The sequence below is a fragment of the Microtus pennsylvanicus genome, chromosome 21, assembly GCF_037038515.1.
Source record: "Microtus pennsylvanicus isolate mMicPen1 chromosome 21, mMicPen1.hap1, whole genome shotgun sequence".
NCBI lineage: Eukaryota > Metazoa > Chordata > Mammalia > Rodentia > Cricetidae > Microtus > Microtus pennsylvanicus.
The window spans coordinates 21,231,391-21,258,128 of NC_134599.1; the positions used below are offsets into that span (position 1 = coordinate 21,231,391).

A 26,738-nucleotide genomic window follows, 5' to 3' on the forward strand; every position below is an offset into this window, starting at 1 on the left:
GATCTGAGTTCTTGGCCAGCTGGTCTACGAGCAAGTTCTAGCACAGGCTCCAAAGCTATAGGGAAAATTTGTTTCAAAGAGAAAGAAAGAAGGAAGGAAGGAAGGAAGGAAGGAAGGAAGGAAGGAAGGAAGGAAGGAAGGAAGGAATCTTTTTCAATAAATCTCGAGATTCACAAGACTGATAATAATCTCCACATAGAAGACCAATATTTTTGAGAATTACTTCCACGGTCAAGAGTTGTAAATAAAATGGAACGTGTTAGATGGGCGGTGGTGGTGCACGCCTGTGATCCCAACACTTGGGAGGCAGAGGCAGGTGGATCTCTGTGAGTTCAAGGCCAGACTGGTCTACAGCTCGAGTTCCAGGACTGCCAGGGTTACACAGAGAAACTTCTTTTTTGTCGAAAAAACAAACAAACAAAAAAATCGAGCACTTTGGAAAAAAAACAACAACCCTGTTTTCCACGAATTCCTAGATATTGAGACTCAAGAGTTAGGGATTTGTTAGTAAAAGGTAACTCTGTGTAAGGCGAAGGGAAGCGGTCTGAAGAAATAATAAGAGGGGCATTTCAACCTAGGGGGCACTTTACTCTAAATACCTGTTTTGCCTAGCAAATGTTTTCGCGTCTTCAAGGCTTCCCTGGACTTCAGGAAGCTAAGGACTCAGCCGCCACCTGGCGACGCCTGAGACAGGCAGAGTCCCAGCCGCAGCAATTAGCAGGGCGGAGGCGTCTCCTTTAAGAAGCTGACTCACGTGGATGCTGTGTTGTGTGCGCTCAGCTGGGATGAGGGCGGGTCCTCAGTCTCAGCACATTGGCCACCTTGGCCGAGGAGGCCGAGTTAGGCTCCCTGATTGGCTGTAAGAATGCGAAGTGTCGAATTAGGGGCGGGACGAGCGGCGATGAGCCCGCCCATCCTCTGCGGCTATGGGGCGGGGTGGGTGGCGGAGTGTTGGGGAGCAGGAGTGGGGGGGAGGGTAAACCAGGAAAGGGGCGGGGCGCGACGGAAGGGGCAGAGTGCCAGGGCGAGGGGCGGAGCCTAGACATGAAGAGGGCTGTGGGCCAACCGGGAGAGCCGCCTGAAAGGAGGGCGGGGCCACGCCGGGTGATTGACGCCGAGGACCGACCGGGGAGAGGCGGGGCCAAGGCCTGACTAAACCTGAAGACTTGGAGGCCGAGGGGCTTCGACCCAGCTGAGAAGCGAAGAGCCGCTGGCAGCGCCGATCTCCCCAGCGCGCAGGTGAGTACGGCGGCAGGGGCTGAGCTCGAAGTCGGCGGAGACCCGGAGCCCTCGGGCCGGCGGCTTCGAAGCCTTCGGGGAGCGGCCCGGGGCGGGGGCCCAGGCAGGAAGTGCCTCTTCCCCCTCGCCACTTGTCCGGGGTCCCGGCGCGGCCACCAGGGCTCATAGGGACCGGAGAGCCGCGGGCCGGGCCGTCGCTCTTTGTGAGGCCGCGGCGCGACGGCCCCGGTCGGCCCGCCCCCGCCGCGCAGCCGAGCGCCCTCGCGAGCCCGCAACAGACGCGACCCCTTGGCGACCCGCGGCCCCCACCCGCCTCCCCGCCACCCTCGGGGACCGACGCCGCGGCCGCCGCTCCGCGGACAGCTGGCCAGGTGACACCCCCACTTCCTCTGCCGCCCCGCCCCCACGGCCGCCGTCCCCGCCGCCGCAGCGTCGGGGGCGCGCCCGGGCTCCGCTCCGGGTCGGCCCGCGGGCCCGCGCTCCAGGGCCGCGCTCGCATCCAGCCCGCTGCGGAGAGGCCGGACTCGCGCCCCGGTGCCACGGCTGCGGCTCCTGCCCGCTAAGGTGTCAGCCCTCTACCATCCTGCCCTCGGGTCCCTTCGCACTCGGGGCGTGGGGACCCGGCTGGGGGAGCCCGCGCCCTCCCAGCTGTTCCGCCTGTGTTTGTTGTGCCGAGGAGGCCCCGCCGCCGCCGCGCTCTCCGCCTTGCGCCCGGCGATTGGCTGGCGGGCATCACGTGGGCGCGATCAGCTGGGCCGGCTGCGGGCGGTCGGCCAGGCGGGGACCCCAAAGCTGGCTGGGGAGCCCACCTGGAGGCTCCTCCCTGCTGGCGGAGATAGGCACACGCCTGCGCACCCCTGGATTTCACGCTGCTGGGCAGGTAAGTGGGACGCCGCAGTAGTACAAAGGTCTGGTTTATCCTGACGCCAACTAATCTCCCTCTGGAGTGGCAGTCAGGGAAGGTGTGCAGCTCATTTATTTTTTAAACTTTTTTTCTGTTTACAGAGCCCTGTTGGAAAGCTGAGGATTTTTATTTCAGGTGCCCTCTGACAGATGGAAAAATCTCGAAGTAACCACAGTCTTAACCTTGCTTTTGGAAAATAAGTGAACTTGCTGGTGAAGTAGCAGGCACCATAGGAAGCCCGTCAGACAGTTTTTGCAAGCCACACCGGCAGGGTTTGCTGCTGCCTTCCAACATAGAGGAAGTCAAAGTCTTTCAGTGTTTCTAGGGTGCATATTTGTGCCAGATGTGAGATGCCTTGATGTATTCTTTTGCTAAGAATTAGTCTCATAGTATATTAGGTAAGAAGGAGATTCCATAAAATGTGAATGAACTCTTCTGTTTGGAAGCTATCAATTTAGTAAAAGGTTACAGACCGATGACTTGAGAAAAACCACGAAGCTAAATGTTGGGATGTTATGAAATGAGTGTTACAAAAGTTCAAAGATGAGACAGTGAGACACCAGGAGGAGGAAGTTGCAAGTATTCTGAAGAGAATGACATTAGGCCTAGAAAATGAAAAGCCAGTGAGTTATGTTGGCCACATGGGCTTAGGAAAAGCAGCCTGGAACTTTTACAAATGCTTAAGATGGAGCATGTTCGATTTGACGGACATGTGTGTGTAGTGAAGCACAAGGTATTTTGTACTCTAGAAGGACTACCCTTGTTTTTTGGTAGAGTCCTATACTCCAAAGGCCAGGCTGGCCTTGAACTCTTGGCAACCCTCCCTTATTGTCCTTGGTGCTAGGATTCCAGGTGTGCCAGTTAATGCCCCCTTCATGCCTTCATCTGGCCTGTTCAGTACAGATTTTCCCCTTAGTTTATGTATAAAAACCATCTTATCTCGGAAAGGCACACAGTGAAATTCATTCAATTTGTAAGAGAAACCAAATTGGATTTTTAACAGTGACTTTTCTAAGCACACTTGGTTAATGTATGGCTTCCTCTAAAAGAACATCTACTGGAACTTTTCCTAGTCTCATTTGTCTTCTCTGTCAACTAAGGCGATTTAAAAACAAAATTAAAAAAAAAAAAGAGGGTGGTGATAAGACCCTGCAGGTAAAAGTGCTTGATGAAAGTCTGACGGCCTTACTTTTAGTTCAGGGACCCACACGGTAGAGAGAACCTCTTCCACAAAGCTGTCCTGGTCTCCATATGCCCCACACAATTAAGTCCAATAAAAATGTCTAAATTTAATAAGGAAGTGAGACCTACTCTACACCCTATGAAAAAGCCGATGGGATGTGAAACTACTAAATATATATTCATGAGATGTGAAGGTAGTCCTAAGTGTATTTATCTATCCTCTTTTGTTTTGGAGTGCCTTGGTAGTTATGTAACTATGTAAATTAATACTATCTCCCTGATAATGTCGTGTGGTAACAAATGTGTAATTTGGGAACTGTTAGCTAGACATGAATTTGCTATTCGGCACTTCACTCTAGAAACCAAACTATATTGTAGCCATCCAGCAAGAAGCTTTCAGTATTGTATCACAACAAACAAGGGGATCATGTTTGTCTTGCCAAGTTGTTTTTGGGGAGATAACCAGCTCAGATTATTTGCTGACTCATGAGGCTGCTGAGTTATGTGACTGGTCTTATTTTCTAATGACTAAGCAGTATTCTAGAAATACAGTCAGTATGGAAGTTGTTTAACAAAACAAAATAAGGCATTATCTTATGTGAGAAGATCAGACATTTACTTACTGTCAAATCCCACAAGCAGTCCCACAAGCAGGACATCATTTGGTCCAGCAGAGTGACTTGATACTGTTCTCTAAGAGGATGGCATGGCTTTCTTATGTCATTGATACTTGACTCTTGCTAACCAAGTACAAAAGTAAGAAAAATTGGGCTGGGGATGTATCGTTGTGGTAATGTGTTTTCCTAACATACACAAGGTATTTGGTTTGATTTCCAGTATTACAAAAAGGAAAAAATAGATTTTATAGATTGAATTGTTGTTTCACCATGTAACTTTTAAGTATAATATTGTAAAAAATTGCTATGAAAATAGTTAATGAAACTGAAATAGCATCACATGTTTATTACAGTATTAATTATTCTAGCTATTAAAAGTTTTATGGTTTTTGTTCTTTCCTTTGTTCTAGAGAGAAGAGACTGAAATCCAAATAGACACTCATTTATTCACGTGAATTCATTTTAGCAGAATCAAAAACAAACTTCTCAAAGGGGCAGATTTTTGTAACTTCCCATACTGGAACCCTGTGTACCAGCCTCCTTATATGCACTTCTCTTTCCCCATCTGGTGCAATGAAAAAACCCCTCTGCTCTGTCCAGAGGGGGTGGGAACACTGTGATGGGTGTTTGAAAATGCCCCAAAGTTACAATTCCTGAACTAAGGAATATTCTTTCTGAAGAGGACATTTTTGCAAACAGATGCCAATTGTTCTCCCTGGTATTTTTAGAGCTAGGAAGTGGTATCTCCTTAGGCTAAATCCATTTGCCAGGATCGAGACCACACTGGATTATTAATTATAGGGAGGGCAGGTACCTATTTTAAGACTAAAGTTGAGACACTAAGAACTTGACATCTTAGGTTTCTAGCTTTCGTCCAGTTTATAATTTCTGTTACCTGGGTATTTAACGTGGCTGTAATTAACAGGAGGTGAGGCTGTTATGTTACTTGCTACTGTTTCGTATCCATTCTGAACCCTGCTTTCGCATGTATGGTGGGGCAGAGTTGAAATGGAATATGTGGTCTACTCTTATGACCTTTATTTAGCACTCACTGTACAGGACCCTGCTCTCAGGATATAGTATCTCCATCTAGATATTTTGCTGTTGCCTTTTTACATAGGAAACAGCGTAATTTGTTAAAGTTTACAAGGGTATTGAGGGAGGGGGAGCTGAAGTATACAAACAGCTCCTGACTTTAAGTAATCTAGGCCATGCTGTTTAAGTCTTTTTGGGTGAAGCGAGGAGGCAGCAGCTGGATATATATTATTACTTTGAATGATCTTCATATAGTTGATCTTCAGTATGCTAAAGTGGTTATGGGAAGCTAAGAATTTTTGTCTTTGAGACAGGGACTCTCACTGGCTGGTTCTAAACTTTAGTACCCTGCTCAGTCTTCTGAATTCTGAGATTACAGGCCTGAACCACTGTGCCCAACTAAGAATGCCAATGATTTTAGCCAGAAAATCCATGAAGAATATGGGAATGGAATTACAGTAATTTGAAAGCTACTTCTACCGATCTTTAGATCTGACTCCAGCTAAGTTTCTGTTTCTGAGGATTGCAAGCCACCAGTTTGTACAGTCACCGTGTAAGCTCTGCTGGTAGCTAGAGAGCAGTTAAGTATAAACAGTGGGCCTGGAGAGATGGCTCAGCGGTTAAGAGTACTGCCTACTCTTCCAAAGGTCCTGAGTTTAATTCCCAACAGCCACATGGTGTCTCACAGCCATTTGTAATGAGATCTGTTGCCCTCTTCTGGCTTGCAGAATACTGTATACATAATAAATAAATAGATCTTTAAAAAATATATAAACAAAGGCGTGTGGCTATGTTTCAAAGAAACTATCACCACTAAAATAATTTGATGTTTTCTTCTTAATGCTTTAAAAGAATAATTATATCTTTAGATTGTGGGCAGTTAAATTAGAGGTGAGCTAGATGTAGCTAGCTGACTCTGGTTTGCTGACTCCTATGTTTTTGACTTGGGTTTTATTTTATTCTGTGTGCATGATTTTTTTTGCCTGCATGTAGTCTGTGCCCTAGTTTTTGTGTCTGGTGCAGGTGTAGGCCATAGAGGGCATCATATACCCTGGAACTGGAGTTAGAGATGTTTGTAAGTCCATATATGGGTGCTGGAAATCGAACCCAGGTCCCCTGCGGGAGTGGCCAGTGCTCTTAACTGCTGAGTCAGAACAAACCAACAGTGAGATTCCACACTTCAAAGGAGCCTAACAAGTTTTCTAGATAATTGTTTATGACCTGTAACTAGGGATTTATATGAACCCACCATGTCCAATTTTTAAAATCATTCCTTTCTAGGACATTGTGTCATAGGCTCCTGAAAGAAAAGTATTTTTCTTTTTTAAGCTTACAGATATTGCATAATTAAAAAAAAATTTTAAGATGGAGATCCTAAGATGTAATTACTTAACCAGAATCTTCTGTTGCAAATGCAAGTTAGGAATTCTTTGGTAAGGATGCTCTTTGGGAGAAGAAATTGAAGATAATATAATACCTGAGTTGTCTATGAACTTCACTGTATTTTTATTCTGGTCCCTCACTACTTCAGATAATAGCAGACAAACTGTTAAACAACCAACTTTGATACTTGGAACTATGCAAAAATACTGCCAAAAGGGCCTTACACTTATGTGTGTATGACTTAATATTGTACTGGTTTAGCTTGGAGTGTTGCAGTAGACAAAATCATAAACAACTTATCCATACTCTTAACTGAGCTCTCATTTCAGCCGTAAGTGTAATTTCAGCACAGAAAAGTGTCAGATGATGTGTTTTCTGCAGTGGGACAGTAAGGTGCTGTGACAACTGAAGAGCTAGGAGATTCTGTTAAACCAACCAAAACAATTAGCCTGTAGGAAATACTTCAAGTGTAAAAAATAATCCCTAGAGGCTAGAAGAAAGGACCAGCTGCAGACCACTTCGTGAGAATTTTAGGAGGCAGAGCCAGTTTGTGAGGATGATGATACAACTTCATAAACTTCCAAGTAGTCATAGGATGATTACCAGTGAACAAGCTTATCACATAATGAGGTATTTCTTAATAAGCTGTTTGGGGTTTTGTTTTCTTTTGGTAGTATGGAGAGATGTTAAAGATGGAAGCCAAGCTACTCAGATGCTAGCAGATACTCTACCACTGAGCCACACTGTTGGCCCAATAAAAATTTAGGATCAACAATCCTCAACCCCCAATACTGGGAATCAAACCTGGGCCTCATATGCTAGGCAAAATGCTCTTTCACGGAGCTTCGTCTTGGACATTTTCCAAGTTCAGTCCCTTCCCTTTCATTTTTTAAGTTTTTATGTTGTTTTGTTTTGACAGAACTTCACAGGCTGATGTTAAACTCCACATACTTCTGCTTCAGCCTCTAAGGTGTTTAGTTTTTCTGTAAGAATCTCTAGATAACTGATGGAATGGGCCTATATTCCCATCACTTGGGAGGCTGAAGCAGGAGTGTAGTAAATCCAAGTTAACCTCGACTACATAGCATGACCGGTCTCAAGTTTTTTCCAACAAAAGGTTTCAGCATTTATAGAGAAGCAGTTTTGTAGAGCTTTTAGAAGGTGGTGGCTAAATTGTATTTCTGTTTGTATTTTATAGCTCTGATCCAGCATAAGTGTAGCGTTATCTGTGAATGTGTGCTGGGTTTAATAAAACACACTATGGCCATTAACACTCTTAGATGAGATGAGTGAATACATGTGGAGAAAGGGAAAGAGAAAAGATTTCCTGATCTGACGTAAGTCCTATTGCTATATTCATAGTTGTTTTCTAATTTTAGGGAGTGTGTGATTAGATTACTACTGAGTTAGGGAATACAGGAGAATTTGTGGTCAGCCCGAGGGAGGGAGACTGACTAAAGCATCTCTAGATGTGAGGGAAGTGAGTCTGGAATAAGATTTAGTTTAGAGCCTAGCTTGGCTCCTTGTGAGAAGTTAACATGGGATATATTTTCATGCCTATAAACTAGAGGAATATATACCTACTATAAGAATTATCACAACTAAGTGATAAGTACTAAGTACAGTGTCCCATACACTGGGCATACTTAGGTCTGAGGCAGAGTCTGCACTGGCCAGGTCCAGACAGTTGTGCTGACTCTTAGCCTTTTAATGTCTCCTCCTTAAGAATAAAGTGGCTGGCCGGGCGATGGTGGCGCACGCCTTTAATCCCAGCACTCGGGAGGCAGAGGCAGGCGGATCTCTGTGAGTTCGAGACCAGCCTGGTCTACAAGAGCGAGTTCCAGGACAGGCTCCAAAGCCACAGAGAAACCCTGTCTCGAAAAACCAAAAAAAAAAAAAAAAAAAAAAAAAAAAAAAAAAAAAAGAATAAAGTGGCTTTCTTTGGACTACTGTAACTGAACAGTGTTGCCCAAGTGATTTATAAACAATAGGAATTTATTTGTCCTGCTCCCAACAAAAAAGCACTTGTTTCCTGGTTTATTGATGCCCCTTTAGATGTGTCTTCATGGTAGAAAGGCAAGGTAGCCCCATGGGGTCTGTGAGACCCCAATCCTCTAATGAGGGTTCTGTCTTCATGACCCAGTTACTCCCCAGATGCCATCACACTGGTGACTGAGTTTCAATGGACATGTTTTATGGGAACACAGATTTTCAGGATACAGCAGTGGGATTGTAATTGGTGACAGCTATAGTACTGAAGTACTGTTACACTTTTTCAAACCTTGTAAAGCTAAGGCTTACTGGGATCTAATGACCATGCAATGATTTTTGTTGACAACATAACTTTTCTTTGGCAAACAAGAACTATATAGTTATAGATATGTATGTTTATATGTAAATGGCAATCACAATCAGGAATCATGTAACATAAAGTTCTTCCTAGATATTTTTAGTCTTGGTAATGAATCATATAATTGAAGCCAGTAAAAATACTTGGGTAGAGTAAAAAATAGAATAAATTTGAAGCAGCAAAGAAGGCATATTAAGTCTATTTACCCTCAGTACCAAATGGTCGGTCACAGCTATTCCTGTATTACTGAGCCAAAGATAGAATGATGTAGGTAGATGGAATAAAGTTCATTTGGAACCATGACATCTTCCATGGTAGCATCTAAGGTCAATCTAGAAATAGAATTGTTTCGTTGTAGTTAAAATAAATCGAGTCTGATATTTGAAAGTTGGAAAGAAAATTACCTTTAAAGCAAATCCCTGTAACTGGCTGAAGCTAAATGACCACACTGAGAACTGTAAAACTTTGCTGTCGATCCTTTTCATTAAACAGTTAATGTATAATTATAAACATAGCAAAAGTCAGCTGTTCACATGTGTGTTGAATGCCTTATTTATATGGAGAGTCATAAATTGAAACAGTGGTACAAGGATCAAACAGGAAAAAATACTTTTGTGAACCACAGTGGACAATGAAAAAATAAATTAGGATGGGAGAGAACAACAAAACTGCTTAACACAGTCAGTTTCTATGGGAAAAAATGTTGTGTGTTCTAGACCTGACCCCATCCCCAAAGTACAGGCCTTTCCACCCCAATTTCACTTTGTTTTTTTAAGGTTTCTAATTTTTTTGTTTCTTGTTTGTTTAGAGTGTGTGTGTGCACGTGTCCCCCATGTGTAGGTGCCTGTGCAGGCTATAAGAGTATATCCGATCTGGAGCTGGAGTTATGAGCTACTTGATACTGGTGCCGGGGACAGAACTTGAATCCCCTGCAAGAGCAATAAGTGCTCTTAACCACTGACCTGTCTCTCTTGTCCCCAAATTTTATTTATTTTAAGATTTATGTCTGTGATCAGCCATGTATGAGTAACCAAGAAGATTAGAAGAGGGTGTCAGAGCCCTTGGAGCTGGATCTACAGTCAGTTATAAGCATCTTGATGTGGGTGCTGGGAGCTGAACATGGGCCCTCAAGAACACCAAGTGCTCTTAACTGCTGAGCATCTCTTAGCCATCTAGAATTTTGTTTTGTTTTTATTTTTAAGACATGCCTTTTGTGTGTAGTCCTGGCTGTCCTAGAACTCTGGCTTTGAACTCACTGAGATCCACCTAGGATTAAAGGTGTGCACCACTGCTGCCTGCCTTAGCATTTATTTTTAATTAATTTGTGGTGTAAGGAGTGAGTCTGTGGCTTTACACATATACTAGGTGATTACTGGCCTGAAAAATGGGGTTTTTCCTTGGGTGCTCTGCCTCTACTGCTGAGATTGCTGGGATCCATTACCAATTCTGGCTCTTCAGCTCACCTTTTTAAAATTAATAAGAGCTTGTATATAGTTCAAATGAAATCCGTCAGTTTTGTTTACTGCTATATTTCGGGGCTGATGAATTCAGCTTAACAGGCCTTTAGCTGCCACCCTGAGCGCCCGCCCCCCCCCTGCCCCCGTATCTGGGGTGTGTGTGTCTTGGAAAAGCAGTATGTTTAAGGACTATAAAAGTAAGGAGTAAGCATCGCCAGAAATGCGATCCGAAAGTTAACCACCATAGCTTAAGTCTGGTGTAAGGGTTTACATGTTGTGGCTTTTCTTCCTTTAAAAAGCAAAACAAAAATATAGTAATCTTAGTCTTATGTAGACTTTGCTGTCCTGGAACTCTCTCTCTCTCTCTCTCTCAGGCATAACTCGAACATGAACTGATACATCCTGCCTCTGATGATATTTGTTACTATATTAGGGTTTCTTTTTTTTTTTTTTTTTTTGTTGGTTGGTTTTTGTTTTTTTTTTTTTTGAAGACAGGGTTTTTTTGTATAACAGTCTTGGCAGTCCTGGAAAACTCACTGTGTAGACCAGGCTGACTTTGAACTCAAGGTCCACCTGCCTTTGCCTCCTAAGTGCTGGGATTAAAGGCATGTGCCACCAAACTCAGCCTTAGATTCTTTTTCTTTTGTTTGTTTTTGTTTTGTATTTCAAGACAGGGTTTCTCTGTAGCTTTGAAGCCTGTCCTGGAATTCATTCTGTAGACCAGGCTGGCCTCTGCCTCCCAAGTGCTGGAATTAAAGGTGTGTTCCCAGCCTAGTTTCTCTTAGTTAGTATTTTTTGTTATTATAGAGTGGATTTCATTATGACATTTCAAAGGTATCATACTTTGTTTTCACCCTTTCACCCCATTTCCCTCCTGTGTTCCTCCTCCCTTCAGAATGATTCTTCTGTTGACATTAGGATTGCCTAAGGGCTGGAAAAGTTCATAAATCTAAGAAGAAATAGAGTTTCCTTATTAGTTTGTAATTACAAACAAGTATTTGTATTTACAGATAAGTCTGGATCCCTGCCTCCTCTAAAGGAGAGCTGTATCAGTTCTGCTCACCATTTAACATATTAGTAAATACTTGAAACATTTTAAAATGAAACCTGTAGTATGTTCTTGAATATAGCTAGAGATTTAAAAATACTTCAGGAGAAATGGGTTGCAGTGGATTTAAGGGATTGATTCTTGCCTCTGGAACTCTTGAAATATTAAAGTGTGGCATGTCCTGGTTTCAGAAACTTGTTTCAAAGCTTTGTAATTTATTAAACCAGCAATCACCTAAATTTCTTAATGCTGTTACGTCATAGCTGGAAAGTCCATTTTCTCCTTTTCTGTCCTGGTTGCTCTAACCTCAAGCTAGCTAGGTCTGCACCATGCCCCCTCCTTTGTGGGAGGCAGTGGAGGGTAATGGAAAAACTTTGTCTTGGAGTTTGTGGAACTGCGTTCCAGCTACTATTCTGTGGAGTGGGGTGCCAGGAGGTGAGACCCTCCCAGAACTGTGAATTTTAAAGTAGGTGCTCAGTAGACTTTAGACTCAGACTTAATGAAGTTAGTGCTGTTGGCCCTGGGTAGTGGTCGGTACACCAGTGACCACAAACCTATCAGTTCACCTCTTCCTCTCAAGCCACATGTCCCCTCTTGTTTTTATTTTTGTCGTATTTTGTGTGTAAGTGTGTGGTGTTGGGGTCGAAACTCCCAGATACCAGTATGTCAGGCAGGTGTTCTGCCAATGATCTGTATTCCCAGCCCTCTCTTGTTTTAAATTGCACTCTCTTCTGCTCCTATCACTGCATCTGTGCCCCATACCTCCGAGTCTTAAATTACATACCACATGCTAAGGATGTAGACTAAACGCTAGTACTCTTTTTTTCCATACGTATATGTGTGGGTGTTTTTTATTTGCCTGCATGTAGGTCTGTGCCTTTGGAGGATGTTGAATCCCCTGGAGTTACAGTTGTGATCCTTTATATGGGTGCTGGGAATCAACCCCAAATCCTCTCCAAGAGCAGCCAGTGCTCTAAGAGCATAGAGCCATTTCTCTAGCCCCATCGGTGTCAGTGATTTTATGTGTGTGTGTGTGTGTATACATATATAAAACAAAATTCCATTTTTCTTTTGTTTGTTCCTCACACCAACCAAAAGAGAAGTGATACTGTTCCTCGGTGTCACCTAGCATGCTTATTACTGCTATCTTGGGGAGTCTTGTTCTTTGTTCACTGTGTGGACTTTGAATCCCTTTGTTCAGTGTCAGCTATTTCACAGGACAGCTGCTAGAAAAAAATTTAGATTATAGTACATAAATAACCTATAACACCCCCTCCAATAACTGCTCCCAATTCTTTTTAATAATGTGTGTTTTATATTTTTCCATTTGTTCTAGGTTTTAAGAACTTTACCTCTCAAAATGGGCAGAATCTTCCTTGATCATATCGGTGGTACCCGTCTGTTTTCTTGTGCAAACTGTGATACGATCCTTACCAACCGCTCAGAACTCATCTCTACTCGGTTCACAGGCGCCACCGGTAGAGCGTTTCTTTTTAACAAGGTTGGTAGAAAAAAGCTTCATTCTTACATATCTTCAGTGGATGTATTTGACAGCAACACTAGACTATTCCCTCAAGGGTTTACAGATACCAGGAAATATCAGAATGGTGGCAGAAACCTACGGAAGTGGCTGCCTATTAGCGTGTCTCTGGGATTTTAGGGTTACATTACTGGTACATGAGTTTATTTATGTATTTATTTTTATAAAGCCTAAATAAAGAGTTAGAAGAAGAGAGACAGAGTGTTGTAGCATCTGTGTAATATCCCGGTACTTGGAAAGCTGAAGCAGGAAGATTGCCACAAATTGGAGAACAACCGAAGACACAGTGAGTTATAGACCAGTTGGACCAGCTTCAGCCACACAGTGAGACCCTGTCCCAAAACAACAATAAAGAAGGATGGGTCTCTGACTCTTTGGGAAATGTTCAGTGTAAAGATTTATTACTCAAAGAATTTGGAGAAAAGAGGTGAACATACCCATCTTCTCTCCCTTCTGTGTCACTGATCTGTTAAGGAGCTAGCTGTTGGAGCTTACTTGTTGGAAGTGAATCTAGCTGCCTTCTCTTGCTGTATAATTAATGATTGTCAGCCAGCCTTCTGATTGTCATCTGGCTTCTTTGGGTCTACCAAAAGGAAAAGCATTTGCAGGTTTGCAAATGTGTGTCTAGTTTGCTTAATTTTGAAATTTTGAACCTGTTTTGAGATTAGTTGATGTGATTGTGTACCCTGGAGCCTAGAAAAGTTGAATTTTTATATCTTTTAGGCTAAAAAAACCAGACCTAATCTTGTCTTAAGTGAGTGTTTTCAGTAGGTCAGGTTAACTTTTCGCTAGAATTTGTTCCTCTGTTCTGTGAGTGAAGAATCTTCTCTCAGAGAGTCAGTAGTGTGTTCCTTTTTACAGAGGAGGGGTTGACACTGGCAGGCGAGCTGCCTGTTAACTGTAAACAGTCTTCAGTCTCGCTTACTCATTTACTTAAACAGTCTCTTGTTTTTGTGTTAAAGTGTCAAGGCTAAATAGCTGGAATTAAGACTCTATAACCTTTAAAGCCAAAATTATTTACTATTAATCTTTTAGAGGAAAGTAAAGCTTAGAGGATTGTTGGATATTTAGAATGATTGGAAATTCTCCAGATTATTTTAGAATCCAATTCATTATTCATTATCTTTGCACTTCCTTGAAAATTAATGTGTTGCATTGAATAGCTTGTGGTAGGTTAGCCTATCCCAACCTGTTTGTGTATATATGTATGTTTTCAGAAACAAATATAATACTTTATGAAACACTGATGATGTTGTAATAGGTTCTTTGATTATCTAACATTCATCACTACAGAGTGAATTAACAACTGGATTCAAACTTACATCCCACACCTTCAATTCCAGACCTTTTTCTTCACTACAGCCAGAAATATAGCTACCATATATAAATGGTGAGACTAGGACTTGTGTAGTACTTATAAAGATTAGATTGGGGACTGGAAATATTGCTCAGCAGTTAAGAGCCCTCGTTGCTCTTGCAGCAGACTCAAGTTTGGTTCCTAGCATTCACAACCATCTGTAACTCTAGTTCTAGGGGATCCAATGCCTTCTGACCTCCACAGGCACTAGACCCACATGCATATATGTGGGTAAAACACTCATCCATAGGAAAAAAAAAACTCTTAAAAAGTTCCCGATTTAGATACCCAGTACAGTGCAACAGTGCAATTTCCAGCTTTTTCTGTCTCAGAAGCATTCCCTCCTCCCTCCCTCCCTCCTCCCTCCTCCCTCCTCCCTCCTCCCTCCTCCCTCCCTCCCTCCTCCCTCCTCCCTCCTCCCTCCCTCCCTCCCTCCCTCCCTCCCTCCCTCCCTTCCTTTCTCTCTTTTTTTTTTGGATGTGTGTTGTTGGTTAGGATTTGAGACAAGAGTCTCATAGCTCAGGCTGACCTGAAACTGACCTATATGGGTGAAGCTGACCTTGAAGCCTTTCTTTCTTGCTTCTGCCTCCCAAATACTAGGATTAAAGGCCTAGGGGCACAAGCCTATCTCCGCATCTCTTAAAACCAGCCCTGGGTGGCTCTCCTGAGTGTAACTAACTACACTTGCTTGGCGGTTTGTTGTTTTGAGGCAGGGTCTCACTTTGTAGAGAGGCTGCTCTCAAGCTCATGATCCTCCTGCTTTGGCCTCTCCACACTGAGATCATGGGCATGCACAGCTCTGTAATATTTAATTGTGCATACATTTGCTTATCGTCACAGTTGCTGGCTAACTTACATGACTTTACAAGGGTTTTTGTGTGTATATGTATATTTTTTTTTCTTTAGGTAGTTAACTTGCAGTACAGTGAAGTTCAAGATCGGGTCATGCTCACTGGCCGCCACATGGTTCGAGATGTGAGCTGCAAAAACTGCAATAGCAAACTGGGATGGATCTATGAGTTTGCTACTGAAGACAGCCAGCGTTATAAGGAAGGCCGTGTGATCCTGGAACGTGCACTAGTTCGAGAGAGTGAAGGCTTTGAGGAGCATGTACCATCTGATAACTCTTGAAGAAAAAGATAAATCCGTCTTTTCCCAGGTCTCCTTCACTGAAAACAGAAATCTACTTACATACACTGTCACCTTAGCATCAGAGTCGGATTCATGAACTGCAAACAAGAAGGTGTGAGAATCTGAGATGGAACCTTTCTTTCTTTCTTTTCAATTTTGTATTTCCCATCCAACAGCAGTTTGTAGAGAGAATTTTTGCAGATGCCGTTAATTTTTTCCTTTTGTTTACATCTCGAGGCAGATGAGTCTGCAGTTACGTGGTGGGTTGTGTGAGGGGAAACTTGGCCCCTACAGTGAAAAGGAGTGTTTTTTTGTACATTTTGCGTGGAGAATATGTTAAGAGCATGGTTTTTAAATTTATTTGGGCTTTGTTTTAAACTTTCTTTTAAACCCAGTTATTTCACTTAATTTGCTAGCTTCAAGAAGAGATCCGAATCTGTGCCCAGCGCTGGAGGCTCAGTGTTAGTGTGGCTTGTGCTGGCCAGTGTGCCATATTCTTGTTGGAGAGGAACTGTAGCACCAGAACCCAGAACCCATTCTTCCTTGTCAGTCCTGACCCACGATGTCACCACCCCTAGTTACTTGTCACCAAACACGTGGTGTTGATTGGAGATTTCCTGAAATGGGGCAGAACTGCTTGGCTGTCTTTCCCATGTAACTTAAGCATAGTAATATAAATAAAGTGATAGTTGGATGTTTTGGTCCTGTGTTACTTCTAAAAATACCTTATAAAAGAGCAGGAGTTTGGTAAGTGATTTTCTTAGTAGTTAGTTTTCTCACTCTAAAGCTACGTTGACTGTGTATAAGGTATTTGTGTAAATGGAAGCATACTGTTTAAACCCACAGTATTGCATTTAGAAACAGTTGAGCAGAAGGTCAGTGTGCATCCTTGCGTAAAACATTAATCTGCATCTATTCTAAAAGAAGGGGAGAAAATGAAGCAGCGGATCTAAAAATACTGCTTCACAAAGTGTTTCAGCCTTCCCCTCATTTGTGAGTTGACTTTGATAAGTCTGTAGGCCCTAATAGTTTCTTCAAAGGACTGGTCTCTCCTTAGCATCATTTTTCCACATCTTCCCTTTGGAAGTTCACCAATCACATTTGAACTGCACTTGATATCTTCTATTGGTAGAGGTCAGGTTTTGACTCAACTTAATCCTAAATGTATGACATTACAAGGTATCAGAATATGCTTCTTTGTCCAGTCCAGTTATAGGCAAACTGGTACTTTCGGTGGAATAAAGGACATTGAAATCAGCTAGTTATACAAATGAACAGATGAACATTTGTATGCTCAGTATCCAGGTTGGCTAATAAAGGAAATTTGCCTGAGTTGAAAAAGTGCAATCTTTCTGTCATTGCTATTAAAAGTGATTTGAGTACAGTAAAGCTTCTCATACTTGGCTTTGCACACTTGATTAGGGGTATAGTTGCTGATTGAGTAGGGACAGTAATAATACTCCATTTACAGTGAGTGAACTCAACTGTCTTCAACTTGAACAAAACCTTCAAGATGTAAGAATAGTATTTGTTTCCACTGATTTCCACACTGGCCCGTGATGATATGCGGATTCCTAGTCGCATGCCTCACCTACAGCACCGTGTTCATTGCTGTCAAAATAAAGTATATTTTGTTGTGCATTGGTGCAGAACTGTTACTTATTTTTTACTGATCTGTTCGGTGACCATCTTTGTCATTTTTGATCTTTAAACGTAATATTTATTTGTTTTGAGATGGTGTCTCACTGTGTAGCCCTGACTGACCTGGAACTTTCTTGCTTTAATAGCAGACTGGTCTTGAATCCACTACTGAGATTTCAGGTGTGTACTACCACACCCAGCTGACTCTGCTTTTGAACAGCTATTACTTATTTTGCTTGACAGTGGTAAAATGATAGTCAATTTGCCATCATTAACTTATTTTGCCATAGCTACAACTGGTTTAGTATGTATGAAAATTTCATTTGTTAATATAAGTAAATGTCACACTGATAGAACACTCAGGTGTCTGGCAGTTTGAGCAACAAGCTACTTTTTACAGCCTTCATTTTAAAGACTTGAATGTGCTGGACTAAGATGTGGCGCCATGGCAGAGTGCTTGCTTAGTGTGCTGGAAGACTTGATCGCTCGCACTGCAGAAACAAAGATCCCATTTCGCGGATGTTTTACAAATTGGAGGAGGGTCTGGAGAAAGTCAGTACTGCTCTTCTAGAAGACCTGAGCTCAGTCCCTAGCACCCAAATCGAGCTGCTCAGAACTGCCTGTAACTCAGCTCCAGTGGAGATTCTGGTCTCTGAAGGCTTTTGCAGTCATATACACATCCCCTCTAGTACTCCCCCCAACACATACACATAATGAAAAATAAGCCTTAAAAAAACACCTAATAATTTTTAATTGAAGGATCTAGTCAGAATGGATTATTTACAGAAAATCAAATGGGAACATTCATTACCAGGAATGATAATGATATCATACCAGGTATGATAATTCACACCTATGACACGAGCACTTCAGAGGCCAGGCTGCAAGTTTGAAGACTTCTGGGTTTCAGACAATTCCAAGCCTGTAGGGGCTACTGCCTGCATGAGACTCTAGTCGTCACAAAACAAGGTCTGTTTTGTTGTGGGACAGGGAAGTTAACAGATCAAATGTATTTGGCTACTAGTACATGGGGGTAGACAAATGTAACCTTTTTCTCTTTGAAGACTTTAGGATCTTTAGGATTCTTAGTTTAAGTGACAGTCCTTAAATATGCTTTAAGTTTTTTTAAATGAATTGCGTATGTTGTGATGAGCATGTGAAGATCAGAAGACAACCCACAGGAGTTTTCCCCTCCCTCCATGTGGATTGAAGGAATTGAACTCAGGTCATCAGGCCGGGTAATGGGTGTGTCTACCTGCTGAGATGCTAAACATAATTTGTTACAGTTGTGAGGACTAGTTTGGGACTGAAAGGAGGCATTTCCAAAATATATCCTGTAGCATGTTGGAGTATAGGCCTCAGCCCAGGCTTCAGTCCATAACTAATCTTAGATGAGGTAAAATGGGTAAACTACTCAAAATTCAGAGACATTGATCAGCTGGTGAGATAGCTCAGCATACCGTGCTTGCGGTTTAAGCATGAGGGCTTGATGATGAATCCCCAGAACCCATGAAAAGCCAGGCATGATAGCAAGCATCTCTAGTACATACTGAAGTGTTCTGCAGCAAGATGGGAGGCAGGAGGATCTCAGGCGCTTGTAGTCCAGCTAGCACAGCATACTCAATAGCAAACAAGGTAGAAGGTTGTCCTTTGACCTCCACACATGCCATGGCACACACACACACCTGGAATTCACATGTGAACGTGGACACAGATACACAAAAGTAAAATTGTAAAGATGGAGAAATGTGGTTTAATTCCAAAAGTGTTATAAAAGCTAACAAACATACCCATTGGTTCCTTGTCCACGTACTGCTTCTTCCCTCCAGGAACCACATACAACATCTGATCTAGGGAAAATGAGTTGGGAATAGAGTAAGACTAAACTGAAACTTTCCTCTAGTACTGATTTGAAGGTGCCTATTACAGGAATAGAGGAAAGAAGTAGAAATCAGGAGTACCGGGTATGGGGCTCATGCTTGTGAGTTTGGACCAACCTGGGCTGTGTAGGGTAAGACCCTGTCTCTGAAAAAAAAATGCATCACACCCAAAGTGGGTATTTTTATGGTTTCAACAAAAAATAATGTGTGCATGTAGTGCAGGCATGGGCCTGCCCCAGCAGGTGTGTGGGAGTCAGTTCTTCCACAATGTTTCATTTAAGCAGGGTCTCATTGCTGCCTCACTGTCCACTCTCAGCTAGCTGGCCCACAGCCTGCCTTGCAGCTCTCCTGTCTTGCAGTAGGAGTGCTGGCATTAGACATGGTAGCACCTACAACTTTTTACATGGGCTCCAAGAATTGAACTTGGGCTATCAGGTTTGCACAACTAACACTTTGCCCCTGCTAAACCTGGCCTTTATATGACTTCTTTATTTTAAAATATGCTTCTCAAATTCAAGTTTATATAGTAAGGCCAGAAATAATGTACTGAGGTTTTTGTTGAGGGTTGGGATCCTGGACATCCCTTGAGACAGTTAAGGTTTAAAGTCGCCTGCTACATGAACACCTGGATAGCTCACTGAGTATGTAAAGCAAGTCCTTTGTTTCTTTCTCTAACCTCAAGTGCTGTTTTCAGGCAGACTATCAAAGTGGCATATCCGCTAATGCTAATACACCAGAATCACTGTTTATTAAAATAGTACTTGGATATAAAATGTCCATCGCAGGCTCATGTATGTGAGCCCTTTGCCCCATCTGATGGTACTGTTTTGGGAGGTTGTGAAACCTCAAGGGCATGGGACATCGTTGGCTGATGTAGGCCACCGGGTATAGGCCTTCAAGTTATATTTTCAAGCCCTGCTTCTCTCCTCATTTTCTGCTCCTTAATCTGCTGAAGTGTGAACAGCGTGCACTGCAAGCTCCCACCACCACAGTTCACCCCATTCCGGTCATCAGGCCTTCCCCTCTGTAAGGGACTGTACCCTGTGAAGCTGAGACCAAGGAAACATATCTTAGGTTGCTTCTGTCGTACTTTGCCACAGTGGCTGGAAGAGAAATGAACATAAAGTATTATAAATCAAAATAATCTTTCTTATGTTACTATGTGGTCAAAGCATGTTTGCTGCCAGAGGGTCATAGGAGTGGCTAAGAATAAAAACAGATAATGTGACCTTTTTCCTGCTTAAGAAATAGTCAGACTTGATGCCACATACCTTTAATCATAGCACTAGTGACTCAAGATAGGTAAATAAAAAGACAGCTTAAAGATCACTGGGTACAATCTAAAATCTAGTTTTTCCTGTTGACTAACTTAATTGACTTTATGACTCTGCAAAGTCGACTTCTAAGCCGTTGCAAGGGCTGACCATAAAGCCTTTCTCAAGTGATTCTTCGAATACCCTGCAAATGTAGGCCTTACAGATGTGTTGGTGGTGTGCAAGCTGTGGCAGAACTACTTTTCTTTCATTTTAGTAATCTTGAACAGCTCTTACAATGTTGTAATCCGGTTTTGTGCTGAGCCGAAGAGGGACCAGCTCTTTGAGAGTTCTTCAGTTCTTTGGAGGGTTGACATGTGCCATGTTTGCTAGGCCTTTCAGAAATGAAGGCATTCAGTCTGCACTTGTTTTTTTTTTGTTGTTGTTGTTGTTTTGTTTGTTTGTTTGTTTTTTGAGACAGGATTTCTCTGTGGTTTTGGAGCCTGTCCTGGGACTAGCTCTTGTAGACCAGGCTGGTCTCGAACTCACAGAGATCTGCCTGCCTCTGCCTCCTGAGTGCTGGGATTAAAGGCGTGTGCCACCACCGCCCGGCTCCTTCAGTCTGCACTTGTCTCACATTGTTGTCCTGACCTGTGGTTAGAAGGGCTTTAGATAATCTGCTCTGACAGACACTTGGCATGGCTTTGCGTCCAAAATCTTCAGTGCCCCTAAATTTCTACCACTGTGGAGCAGAAAGGAGGAGAAGACAAAAAGACTACTGATCACAACCTCAAATTTATTATTAGCTCTTGACTATAGTGGGTTTTTGTTGGTTGGTTGGTTGGTTGGTTGGTTGGTTGGTTGGTTGGTTGGTTGGTGGGGAAGGGATGTTGAGACAGTCTCTGCTTCCAAGTCTGGTATTAAAGGTGAGTCCCACCATACCCTACCAGAATGAGACATTTTAATCAAACACGATTTATCATCTCACAGGTATGTGTGCTCCTCAGCCCAGGAGGTTAGCCTCAGCTGTTTCAGAATTTCAACAGCATCTTGAGTTTTCTGTCCCCAGATAAGCCACATACATCCCTGGCCCCTTGCAAGCCAATTTCAATTTGCTCAGAGGCGTTTCTGAAGCCCTGCCAGTATGCCAGGAGGAAGGAAAGTGTTCTTAGGTCCTGTGCACAGGTAGGCTCTCAGGGCAATGGAAAGGTGGACTCAAAAATTGAGGTGGGATCTGTTTCTAAAGACCCGTGGCAAGAGCTGCTGCCAGGTGGTCCCGTTGAGCTTTGCACTGAAGAAAGACATTTTTACTATGAAATCGTCCAAAACTAATCCCCTAGCCAGGTGCTACTGTGAAGGACTATTTTATTCAGTGGGTGGAAGTCAAGCGTTAAACGTGGATAATAGACTTTGCAGAACTAGTATACAAATTTCTGTTTCCACCATCCATGATACTCCCCAGGTCATCTTTGCTTTGGTGTTTACACCTCACCCGCCTTCCATTTAAACAGCAACACCTTCTGTCAAACTGTTTTCAACATTGGTTTTCTTTTTGGTAATAGCAATCTGAAGTCACAGAAAATCGGTGTGACTTATTAAAATTTTGCTATATGTATTCTGGCGTTTTGCCTGCATGTAGGGCCTGCGTCCCACTTGCATGCCTGGTACCCACGGAGGCCAGTAGGATACACCAGATTCTCTGGAACTGGAGTTACAGGCAGTTGTGAGCTGCTATGTGGGTGCTGTGAATTCAACCTAGATCCCCTGGAAGACCAGCTTTTAGCTGCTGAACCATCTCTCCAGCCACTGAAGTTAACCTCCTGAAACCTCATTTTCTCAATTTTAAAATAGAAAAAAATAATAATTCTGAAAACCCAAGTGCAGATTTGAAGTGCATTCCTATAACAAAGGAAGTCCGCTGAGCTACTTAACAACTGCTTAAACTCTTGGTTGTCAGTACTTGAGAGCTGGCACCTGGCACCTGGCTCCTACTTTCCAGCGGCTCTGAAGAGTATCTACAAAGTTCAGTAAATGCTCTATCAGCTGCAGGAAGTGCAAGTCATCCTGGGAAGGGTGCATGAGTTCATGATGAAAGAGCCCTACTCTTCCAGCTGTTGCTTCTTCCAGCGAGTTCGGAGTTAGGAACGAGCTTCCCGAATTCAATAGAAATAAACCGTTCCATATGCAGCAGATTCTGAAATTAGATTAATCACACATTCTAAAACAAGTTTCATCTGTCTGCCTCCCACAAGATGATCTAAATCGCCATCCTCAGGTCACATGGCAGAAACACTAATATCTGACAGCCAGCCCAGAGTGGAGGACTTGACAGCAAAGGACAGGGAGCTGAGGCTCAGTAAGTCGAATTTAACTTCAGAACTGCTTGCGAAGGAATGCTTGGAGAACTTACAGACCTTGCAGCCATGTGCTTGTGCCTGAATCCCAGCCCTGAGTTGGTGACCATGCCCTTGGACAGTCCCTGACTGCAGCTCCTTTGTTTTCGTACTGAAGGTATTTACTGGGCATGGTAGCTCTGAGGATACATGAGTGGGAAGTGCTTAGATCAGAGACCATCCCCTTGGTACTCATATGCTGATCTGAAAGAAAGGCCCCTCCACAGAGGTCAGGTGTGTATACACTGCTGGTTTGCAGCTCAGATCTCTTAATGGTTTGTTTTTATCTTCATATACATGTATGTGTGCCACATGTATGCAATGCCCTCAGAAGCCAGGAATGGTATTGGATCCCTTGAAGGTAGAGTTAGATGCATGCTGGGAGCTAAACTGAGGTCCTCACTAGGAGCATCAAGCCCTCTTAACTGCTGAGTCATTCCTCCTACCCCCAAATGGTTTTATATACACTCATCTCAAAGCCTTACTCCTGAAGCACCTATGTATGCAGTGAACAAGACAACAAGAGGAGCTGGAGCAGAGCCCACAACTGGGTGCCATTGTGTTTTTCCTACTTTGTAAAGGTAACGTAGACTTCTAAAAGGCCACAGGATGAAGAAGCAGCTCCTTTAATTGGAATTTCTCAAACTTTGGCATATGTGAGAGGATCTCCTGTTGAAACATTTCTGGCATCAGTTGTGAGCAATTTAGTGGGTCTGGGTAGCATGTGAGAAATTGAATCGCTTATCATAGTCAGGGACCAGACCTGAAGAATCATTGACTTTTTTTTCCCTAATCAAAATAATCCATGGACTTGGAACAATCTGTCTTGTTCATCCGATGCCATAGCACTTACAAAGGATGGAATTGGTTTTGAATCAAATTGGCCAATTCATAAGTGGTTTTCCTACCTCCCCATTTGGAGTGGTTATCAGCAAGAAGAGGGGCAAAAATGGTCAGTGTGTGGGCTTTCTCTCACTGTAACTGAGGACATAAAGTGCAAAGCTTGAGAGAGATTTTAGCTTGCACTTTGAAGAGTCGGTTCACCATCCTTTGGCCCCATCACTGAGTGTGGTTAGGCAGATACAGTGGGGGCTGTGTGTGCCTGAGGAGACATTCACTTCATGATGGCCAACAAGCAAAGAAAGGGGACCTGGGGTACTGGTATCTCCTTTAAGGACACATGGTACACTAGTTTCCCCCTTAAGGACCTAACTTGACCTAACTTCCACAAGGTCCCACCTTTCAGGAGGACCACAGGATGGCAATGAAACCTTTAATATCTTGAGAGCTTTACGATCCCAGCCATAACAGTATCCCTTGTTGTGGACAGCCATCTCCGGGTGGAAAGGATGAGAGGGGCGAGTTCCCTGGAAGATGGAAGATCTTTCTACAGTGCCTCCCACCTCGCCAGCTGCTTCCCTGCCTACTCGGCACAGACTTCTGCCAAGTGTGTCCTGACACATCCTGACACTGGCTCTCTCTGCCTTCCCACACTCGGGCCTGCCTCCGAGTTCATTCCTCCACAGCATCAGTCTCACTGTGCTTGCCTGCCCCAGAAAGGCCCATGCTCTCGCCAGAGTGTCCTGTTGCAGGCAGGCTCTTCTCGGGCTAGGTTGTCCACACCCTCCTGTGCCTGCAATAGTTCTGCTTGTCTGTGCAGTCCCAGCTCTGGTGGCCTCTCATCCCTCCTCCCTATCCTGTGCTCCCTCTTTCATGCCACCAACATGCATGTATACTTAATGTTTCATCTCCATGTCTAAGACTGACTAACTTTTATCTCAGCCCTCAGAAGCAATTGCCATATCTGGTACCAAGTAGGGGTCGTGGCCGTGGTTCCAAACCTTGTCTGTAAAGTAGAATCATTTGGTGAGTGTCCAAAACATCCAGTTCACTCCAGGCCAAAGAGTTCTGAATTCTATAGCACTTCAAGATTTTGGATTAGGGAGGGCTTACCTAGTTGAATCTGTGTAAATATTACAAAAATGTCTTTAGCTGAACCACCTTTGTTAATGCCAAGCTCTTCAGAAAATAAATGCTCAACATATACCATAGAATGAGGGGTTGTCAAAGGAATTCCTCACAGTACTGAAGGCTGAGAAGTCCAACGTCAGGGCGCCTTCAGGTGTGGCATGCTTCCTAATAGGTGGTACCTTGCAGGGGCCCCTCATGATGGGAGAAAGGACTTGGGCCTCGTTGGTAACGGACACTCCCCCCATTTGTGTGTGTTTGTGTGTGTGTGTGTGAGAGCATGTGTGAGCGCGCATGCGCACATGTATCCACGTGGAGACCAGAGGGTAATATTGTCGGCCTCAGTAACTCTCAGCCTTAGGTATTCGGCATTCATCTCTCACTTGAACCCAGAGCTCGGCGGTTTGCCAAGTCTAGCCAGCTCGCTCGCTCCGGGGATTCCCTGTCTTGCTTCAGGGATTACAGGATAGCTGACACACCTGCCTGGTGTTTATATGGGTGCTACAAAGTGAGTCTTCATGCTTGAGGAGCGAAGCTTCCCAGCTGAGCCTCTCTCTAGCCCTCCTCAGCCGCTTCTAAGGACGCTAATTCCATTCATGAGGGTCTGCCCTTGTAACCACTTCTCAAAGGCCTCTGTCCTCATACCAAAGTCCTGACCAGTAGACACTGTAAAAGATAGCATTTTTTCTATCTCATAGAAATTAAATTTTAATAAAATGTGAACAATCAGATTATGATGAGGTTGATAGAGGGACCAGATGGATGAAGGGAGAATGTTTTTTTCATTTTTGTTTTATTTTTTTAAAAAGAAAACACTATAGTTTTAAAGATAACTTTTTTAAACCACTATTTGTTACATAAGACTGTTGCAGGCCGTTTTTTAAAGCGTCAGCCCTTTCAGTTGGGAGTATTTCCGTTTGCAACTGCCTGCAGTATATCCTGTGGGCAGCAGGGGGAGCCATTGGAACATTTTCTGGTCTGACTAGGCGGCTAATTGTGACTACTGATGCTGAGGACAAATAGTGAGGGCAGAGGAAATGCCAGACCAGTCGGAAAGCAGAGCAACCACATTAGGTCCTAAGCTAATGTGCCCAGGGCGCTAGCCTGCTCTAGACCAGTTCAAACCAGGATCCTCACCCCTGTCACCAGGGAGCCCAGATGGTGCAGCCCTGCTTGGTAGGTTGTGAAGTTTCTGGGTGGCCTTGAGTACAAGTTATTGCTGGCAAGGGATGTGGTGCAAAATCCCCACATGGGATGCTCCGGCACAACTGGAGCAACTGGTTTGTTTTTGTTATTGGTGTTTTATTTATTTACTTTGAGACAAACCTTGGCTATCCTGAAACTGGGGCTATAGACCAAGCTGGCCTTGAACTCACAGAGATCTGCTTGCTCCTGCCTCCCAAGAGGTGGGATTAAAGGTGTGGGCAATTTTGGATTTTTTTTGTTTTGGTTTGGTTTTGGTTGTTTGTGGGGTTTTTTGTTTGTTTGTTTTTGTTTTTTTTTTTTTCAAGACAGGGTTTCTCTGTGTAGCCCTGGCTGTCCTGGAACTTGTTGTGTAGACCAGACTGGCCTCAAACCCAGAGATCCACCTGCCTCTGCTTCCCAAGTGCTAGGATTAAAGGCGTGTGCCACCACCACCTGGTTCTCTGTAACTGTTTTAGGTGAGGCGGTGAGACACTTGCCCTTGAAACTACAGGGCAGAGTGGCTTGTGACAGCCTTGCTCCTCTGCTGTCTTCTGTGCACTTGCCCTTCCACTCAGAGGCAACCCCTTAGCTGCCCCCTGGGCAGCGATGGCTGCATCTTACTGTGGGTGGGCACTGGACCACCTTTGGCATCTCAGACTGAGGCCTTTGGGGCCTCTCGTCAGCTTTGGACATCACTGCCTCCCAGGTTACAGATCTAGGCGGAGCCTCGAGCAAAGGCCTGTCCCTAACCTTAAAAGAAGTCATCCAGCCTGAGGAGGGCCACATGGTGAGCTGTAGACAGGTCTGGTCTGGTCAGGATATCCTGGAGTATATAAGGACAGCAGAGACCCCATCGATCTACCATGACAAGGATGCCCAAGGAAACATACCGCCTACTCCTCGAGGCAAAGCCTACCACCGACACCTTTACCCCCTTACAAAGAAGCAGACTCCCCACAATAGATCCTAATAGCCTCACCTGCTCCTCAGCAGGCTCAAAATCAATTTTCTGTCCCCTCTCACCTTCCCTTGGCAGCAGAACTCAGTTACCAAGCTCCGCTTCCTGTTCCCTTGGTAACCCTATTTGGTGAAATTAGAATTAAGAGTTTAATTCAATATAGTGCAAGGCCCAATGAGATTAGCTTTATGGTTTCAGACCTGCGCTAGGAAACAAC

General features: G+C 43.8%; 1 protein-coding gene across 2 annotated transcripts; it reads left to right on the forward strand.

Moving 5' to 3' along the window:
- Nucleotides 1–1,085: 1,085 nt before the first annotated feature.
- Nucleotides 1,086–15,937, forward strand: Ypel5 (yippee like 5). Of its 2 annotated transcripts, none has more exons than XM_075955543.1 (3): nt 1,086–1,239; nt 12,552–12,716; nt 15,019–15,937. In XM_075955543.1, exons 2-3 carry the CDS (start codon nt 12,576–12,578, stop codon nt 15,241–15,243), a joined length of 366 nt encoding a protein of 121 aa, XP_075811658.1. In that variant the 5' UTR covers nt 1,086–1,239; nt 12,552–12,575; the 3' UTR covers nt 15,244–15,937. The 2 variants fall into 2 exon arrangements, with proteins under 2 accessions (XP_075811658.1, XP_075811657.1); XM_075955542.1 differs by lacking the exon at nt 1,086–1,239 and adding an exon at nt 1,688–2,119.
- The last annotated feature ends 10,801 nt before the right edge of the window (nt 15,938–26,738 follow it).

Bases quoted from the DNA above. Each gene is read 5' to 3' on its own strand.
- Ypel5 (XM_075955543.1), top strand. From the start codon at position 12,576: ATGGGCAGAATCTTCCTTGATCATATCGGTGGTACCCGTCTGTTTTCT. The intron at 12,717-15,018 runs GTTGGTAGAAAA...TTTTTTCTTTAG, and splicing joins GAGCGTTTCTTTTTAACAAG to GTAGTTAACTTGCAGTACAG.